This window comes from Capricornis sumatraensis, chromosome 23 (genome assembly GCF_032405125.1).
Source record: "Capricornis sumatraensis isolate serow.1 chromosome 23, serow.2, whole genome shotgun sequence".
NCBI classification, from domain to species: domain Eukaryota; kingdom Metazoa; phylum Chordata; class Mammalia; order Artiodactyla; family Bovidae; genus Capricornis; species Capricornis sumatraensis.
Genome location: NC_091091.1, coordinates 19,010,886 through 19,018,125, shown reverse-complemented (window position 1 = coordinate 19,018,125; position 7,240 = coordinate 19,010,886). Strand labels below are relative to the sequence as shown.

The window sequence follows — 7,240 nt, the reverse complement described above, 5'->3', positions numbered from 1 at the left end:
TGGAGTGGGGTGCCATTGCCTTTTCCAATAAAATAAATATAATATAATATTAATATAAATATATAGAATCTATATAAAAATCTATGTAATATTTATAACCTATTCCCAAATATATGAGAAAACAATGGAAAAGGTGAGAGACTATTTTTTTGGGCTCCAAAATCACTGCAGATGGTGACTGCAGCCATGAAATTAAAAGACACTCCTTGGAAGAAAAGCCATGATCAACCTAGACAGCATATTAAAAAGCAGAGACATTACTTTGCCAACAAAGGTCCATCTAGTCAAAGCTATGGTTTGTCCAGTACTCGTGTATAGATGGGAGAGTTTGACTATAAAGAAAGTTGAGTGCTGAAGAATTGATGCTTTTGAACTGTGGTGTTGGAGAAGACTCTTGGGAGTCCCTTGGATCGCAAGGAGATCTAACCAGTCAATCCTAAAGGAAAGCAGTCCTGAATATTCATTGGAAGGACTGATGCTGAAGCTCCAATACTTTGGCCACCTGATGTGTAGAGCTGACTCTCTGGAAAAGGCCCTGATGCTGGGAAAGATTGAAGGCGGGAGGAGAAGGGGGTGGCAGAGGTTGAGATAGTTAGATAGCATCACTGTTCCATGTACATGAGGTTGAGCAAACTCTGGGAGATAGTGAAGAACAGGGAAGCTTGATGTGCTGCAGTCCATGGGGTCGCAAAGAGTCAGACACGATATATTGACAGAACAGCAACAACAGCATGGATCTTTGCAGTTTCAAACTTGCGAAGATCCCAGCAGATACGTTGTTTACTGATAACTTTTCCCTCAGTTAAAACAGTATGTGTCTTTGAGCAAGCTACTTTAACATTTCTTGTCTTTTTGTTTGGGGTTACTGGTATATAGTTACATGAGGTTTTAAAAACTGATGTTTATAATGATATGAATGCACAGTGAGCATGCATGCTTGCCAAGTCTCTTCAGTTGTGTCCAACTCTCTGCGACCCTGTGGACCATAGCCTGCTAGGCTTCTCTGTGGGATTCTCCAGACAAGAATACTGGAATGGGTTGCCATTTCCTCCTCCAGGGAATCTTCCCGACTCAGGGATCAAACCCACATCTCCTGCCGCGTCTGCACTGCAGGCAGATTCTTTCCTGCTGAGCTTATGGCCGTGCTGAGTCCTTGTTGCTCCGTGGGCTCTCCTTTAGTCGTGGCGAGCGGGGAGCTACTCTCTGGTTGTGGTGCATGGGCATCTCATTGTGGTGGCTTCTCTTGTTGCAGAGCATGGACTGTAGGGTGCACAGGCTTCAGCAGTTGCCGCACATGGGCTCTAGAGCACAGGCTCAATAGCTGTGGGTTGTGAAAAACTAGGAAGCACTGGAGAAATGGTATGGAAGGGAGCAGAGCAAGAGAGTAGATGAAAATGAAAAAACGAAAATATGGGGACAAGAGGGTGACTTCCTGTAGAGGCTGCCAGCCACAGCCACAGGGGCAGGCTTTGGAGGCAGCGCTGATGAGCCCTGAAGGATGGGGTCTTGGAGGACGGAAACTGTCCGAAGGAGGAGGTTGGGAGTCAGAGTGTTCAAGGTGAGTACGGTCAAACTCTGTCAAACCCTTCTCATCTTTAAGACCTCCTGCAAGTCTCAACTCTCCTTGTGTAAGAGTGAAAGATTCTCTCCTACCTCTGAATGCTTAGAGCTTTCATTATACCATGCATTCGGCAGTTAATGATCTTGTTATTGTCTTTTGTGTTACAGACTTTAGTGCCTGCTGTAGGAAAACTGTTGTTCTTTTCGGTAATTTTAAAATATAGTGATAGATAAAAAAGGAACAGTTTTGTCAGAAGTTCACAAGTTTTGTGATCTACTTCATAAATAATTTTAAAAGTATGGAGTGAGTTAATGACAATACATTTTATAATGGGAAATGTGTTAGTATCAAACTATAAAACTGTATAAAGCCATAGCTTCTAAGATTATCAGATGAAAACATAAATAACAATATCAGTTATGAAATTAAATACAGGCGATTTGTCAAGCTGAACTATGAGACTGAACAGTTGCTGTATGTGTCTTAATTATATCAATACATTTGGGAAGGGGCAAACTTCATTAATTTAGGAACTATAAAGAATGACATTGGGATTACATAATGTAGAAGTTCTTCGCTTGTTTTATTTTTATGCTGAACACAATTACAAGGATAAAACCAAGAATGTTAAAAACAATGAAATTTAAAAAAAACTCACCAAATAACAGGAAACTAACAATTAGGAGAAGATGAGAAACCAAGAAGATGTACAGCAATAGTATTTAGGAACATTCTTGACATTATCTTCAAATACTTTCTGCTCTCTACGAAAGTCAAACGTTAATCAGAGAAAGCTACGTGCACTATAATAAGCCCTTTGAAATCTGACTAGGTTTTTTTTTTTTTTTTTAAAGTCTGACTGGCTTTTGTATGGTGAAGTCTATTTATCATTTTAAAGTTTTCTGAATTTTGGAATCCCTACAGTCTCTCGTTGGTGGCAATAATAGTTTTTTTCACTCAAATAACAAGGTCTGCTTTATTTTCTTCCTTGGATCAGGTCATTTTGCAGTAGCTATCCCTATGGCCAAGCTCTCCTTAATTAGATCTGCTATTCAATCTGCCGCTTCTGTCAGGATGACCCTAAGCAAGAGATCAGTCATTTTTCAACCTGGATTTTTCATCAAATAAATATGGCTTTTAAATATTAAAAATAAATATACCAGTATGAAGCATACACTTAGGTCATTGTGTTAAACTTTCATTAAAATTTAAATTGAGAGTGTGTGTATTAAGGTGTGTACGGAGGATAAAGCCTAAATTTTTCAAAGCATAACTATTTTAACTGACACGATAGTTTCTTTTTAGGAGTTAAGAAATAAAAAGTGGTCCAGTAGTTAGGTCTCTGCTTTCACTGGCAAGGTCCCAGGTTCAATCCCTGGTTGGGGAACTAAGATCTCATAGGCCCCGAGATATGGCCAAAAAAAATAAAATAACTTTTTTAAAGTGTTGGGATATCCCAATTAAAAGAAATTGGGATATTTAAATTTAAAAAATTTCATGCACCATAAAATTTCATATATTAGAATCCATCTTTTCAATATCATATATCTCAACAGTTGGTGTCATTCAGAAAGTGTTGAGTGAGAAAATGTATGTTTCCCCAAAGTGGTGGTTGCTTAAGATTTACCATAGTGGAAAAAGCCTCATAATTACTTCCAATTTCAAAGGAGTTTTAGCAAATACCCAAAGATCTCTTTAAAATAATAACAGTTAAAGGAGAAGCATCTATGTGCAAATGCAGTGCAAGAAAAATTGTTTGCAACCTAATTTTCAAGACCTGACAGGGGCTTCTGGGTGCCTGTGTGCTAATTGCACCTATAGCTGACCATTTGTATTTTTGAAAATAGAGATAGCGGAAAACAAAATAGCATCTTATAGTATTCAGTGAAATTTAACCTTTTGGGCGCCACAGACTTAGTTTGTTTTAGTTTGTTCCTGTACCTTACAGCTTCTTAAAATTATAAAGTACTAGGTAGATCACCAGAGAAGGCAATGGCACCCCACTCCAGTACTCTTGCCTGGAAAATCCCATGGACGGAGGAGCCTGGTAGGCTGCAGTCCATGTGGTCGCGAAGAGTCGGACACTACTGAGCGACTTCACTTTCACTTTTCCCTTTCATGCATTGGAGAAGGAAATGGCAACCCACTCCAGTGTCCTTGCCCAGAGAATCCCAGGGACGGGGGAGCCTGGTGGGCTGCCGTCTATGGGGTCGCACAGAGTCGGACACGACTGAAGCGACTTAGCAGCAGCAGCAGCAGGTAGATCACAATTAGTTTGAATTTAAATGACATGTGAGTAACTGATTTCTTGTTTGGCTAATATGTGCCTCAGAAAAGCAACTCACTTTCTTATGCTAGCTGATGAAGAGACTTACTATTAGGTTCACTGAGTACTGACTAAGAGATTAAAACTCTTAAGAATTTTCAATATGTGAAGTTGCATAGATATGAACAGTCATGTGCCAGAGCAAAAGCATTAGCAGTCTCTTGGATAGTATCATTCTGGACTTTGAAAGAAGTGAATTTAGAAGTAGTCTTTTGAAAGGTAATCTCATCATAGGTAGAAATCTTTCGGTTTTAATTGCCTGAGACTCATGGCATTTAAAGTCTATAGGAAAAGAGTCTCCCGAAGCTTTGACTCTACTTTTTTGAGGGGTAAACGGCTTTTATGTAATGATAAGAGAGATACTCTTTTGTCAGTGAAGCATCCTATAGAACTTTCTCCAAATAAATAGGGAATTTTTATGTTACTTTTCCAGTACAAGTAAACTTTCTTCCAATTGTTCACCAGTCTTGATGACAAAAAGTAAGTGAAGTGGCGCAACAGAATTAATACCAATTCTGTGACACCCAAAGGGATAAAAATTGACAAATTAAATATATGTTAATTAACTTGCATTATTGGTACTCAGAGGAAGACAGATTAGTCTTTTAGACTGAGAACTTTCCATTGTCATTTCATAGGGTTAAAATTTTGACCACATTTGCAGAATGTTTAGGTTAAGAGGGTAAACGATCAGGAATTCCTTCATGTGCCACTTTAATTCAGATAAAGTTGCTCTAATAGTCTGAAATTAGTTCAAGTTGGGATCAAATAAAGGGGCCAAATATATTTTTGTAGACTACTGAAGTCTAAATTAATGATAAGAGGTCCATATTACTAAACCCTGGATAGCCACTCTTAAGGGCAGATCTTGGGATGTAAGTGTTTCAGAATTTTTGTTTAAGGAATTGAATATTATTTCCTGAAAAACTGTGGTACTACTTATCAACCTTAACCTGTGTTATAAAAAACCTGCCAGCTTGAACACCTGGAGCCTGCTTTATCCTTTTTGTTTATGTACAACTTTCATACCAGTTTAACTTTGGCAGGTAGAAAAAGGGAGAAATAATAGCCTCTTGTTTAATACTTGTATGTATTCATATCTAACAGCTCTTCAATAAAGTGACACATTTAAAGCCATGTTTCACAGCTAAGGTTGAAAACATAGTAAGAGAGTGCATACTTCTCTCAGGGTGGTAAGTCAGGTTTAAACAACTTTAAATATAGCTCATATTTTGAAAGATGTTGCCAAGATTGTGGTTCTTGGAGAACAAATCAAGTTAAGCAGTTCACTAGGGAGGAAACATTTAGTTTTGTGGGTATGCATTTTTGGTAGTAGTCAGCCAAAAGATACATCTGTAGGATACAGGGTTTTTTTTTTTTTCCCCACTGCCTTGAATTTTACAGATTCATGGGTTCAGAATGCCTCAAAAGCACTTGCATTTCATTTTTATGTAATTGATTTTTCAGCTGTGTATTTTGTTTCCAGTCCTTCACTAAGCATATCACCTTACATGTAGAGTTCCATCTAGTGGTAAAAGTAATCACTGCAGACTATTGGTATTAAAAAATACCTTTTTTAAGGGATAAGTCTTGCCTCTGTTACTCTTTGGGATGGTTGCTTAGTATATGCTTTTTTTTTTTTTCTTCTATTCTTATAGTCCTTTATTTTAATTTAAAAAAATTTATTTATTTTAATTGGAGGCTAATTACCTTACAATATTGTGGTGGTTTTTGCCATACATCGACATGGATTAGCCACAGGTGTACATGTGTACCCCCATGCTGAACCCCCCTCCCACTTTCTTCCCCATCCATCCCTCTGCTTTGTCCCAGAGCACTGAATGCCCTGGTATATGCTCTTAAATACTGAAGTCTTTGCTATCTCTGTTTGCCTTTATACTTAACTACTAATTCTCCTGGTACTAGCCATCTATGCAAAAACTTTTATGATGTGAAAATTAACCTTTAGTATATACTGTATTTTGATTTTCTATGATATTTACATCAAATTGTAGCAAGATTTAGGTCAAATCTATACTTGGTATTTTAAAAAAATTGTCATGAAAGATACTGGTTATACGTACAATATAATCAATACTCTTTCTAATACCCAGCTTCAACAAATCTCAGCATTTTCCATATTTACTTCAAATGAATCACTCCTGTTTCCCCACAGCCTAATACTTTTTCCCAAAACAGTGCTAGCACCCTAGAAACTCTCCTTATGCCCTCTTGTCTTCTCATAATCACTAACCCCCAAAGGTAACCATTATCCTGAATGGTAAATACATCTTTGCTTCTCTCTACAATTTGCTACTTAAGCAAGTATAATTCTTCCTTGCTTTACAATAGAGTTGAAAATTCATTTAATACACCCAACCTATTGAACGTGATAGCTTAGCCTAGCCTAACTTAAACATGCTCAGACCATTCATATTAGCCTGTAGCCAGAATCATTTAACACAAAGACTATTTTATAATAAAGGGTTGACTATCTCATGTACTATATTGAATACTGTATTGAAAGTCAAAAACCAGAATGGTTGTAAATGTTTTGGTTTACTCTCATGACCTCGTGGCTACCTGGGAGCTGTGGCTCGTTGCTGCTGTGCAGCATCACGAAACAGTATTGTACTACATATCGCTAGCCCAGAAAAAGATCAGAATTCAGAAATTTGAAGTAGAGTTTCTAGTGAATGCATATTGCTTTCACACCATCATAGAGTTAACAATTGTAAGTTGAACCATTGTAAATTGGAGACTTATCTCTAGAAACTATATTTTTTGTCTGTTTTTAAAATTTGATATGAATAGCACTATATAGTAAGTAGTTTGTGTGTCTGTGTGTGTGTATGAGAGAGAGAGAGAGAAGGACATCTTTTGGTCAGTTATCTGTGAGATTTATTCATGATTGTGTATGTAACTGGACTTTGTCCTTTTTCATTGGTATAAAATCTGCCATTATTGAAGAATCTGCCTGCCAGTGCAGGAGACACGGGTTTGATCCCTGATCCAGGAAGATCTCACATGCTGCGGAGTAACTAAGCTCATGGGCCGCAACTATTGAACCTGTGCTCTAGAGTCCGGGAGCGGCAACTACTGAGCCCTTGCTCTGCAGCTACTGAAGCCGGGGAGCCTGTGCTCCGGAACAAGAGGAGAAACTGCAGTGAGAAACCGATGCACTGCAATGAAGAGTAGCCCTTGCTCGCTACAACTAGAGAAAAGTGCAGTACATGGAAGACCCAGTACAGCCAAAAATAAATCAATACATAAATAAAAATTTTTAAAAATTGCTATTATATATGCCACATTTTAAAAATCATTCTGCTGGACATTTTGCTTCCAGTTTTGGG

At 37.9% G+C, this 7,240-nt stretch overlaps 1 protein-coding gene across 1 annotated transcript in view; it reads left to right on the top strand.

Moving 5' to 3' along the window:
• Window positions 1-1,484: 1,484 nt before the first annotated feature.
• The window catches only part of ARHGAP19 (Rho GTPase activating protein 19), a 45,262-nt gene continuing 39,506 nt past the window's right edge, over window positions 1,485-7,240 (top strand). Inside the window, exon 1 of the mRNA XM_068961794.1 lies at window positions 1,485-1,558. Coding sequence (XP_068817895.1) covers window positions 1,485-1,558 — 74 coding nt within the window. The remainder of the gene's footprint in view (window positions 1,559-7,240) is intronic.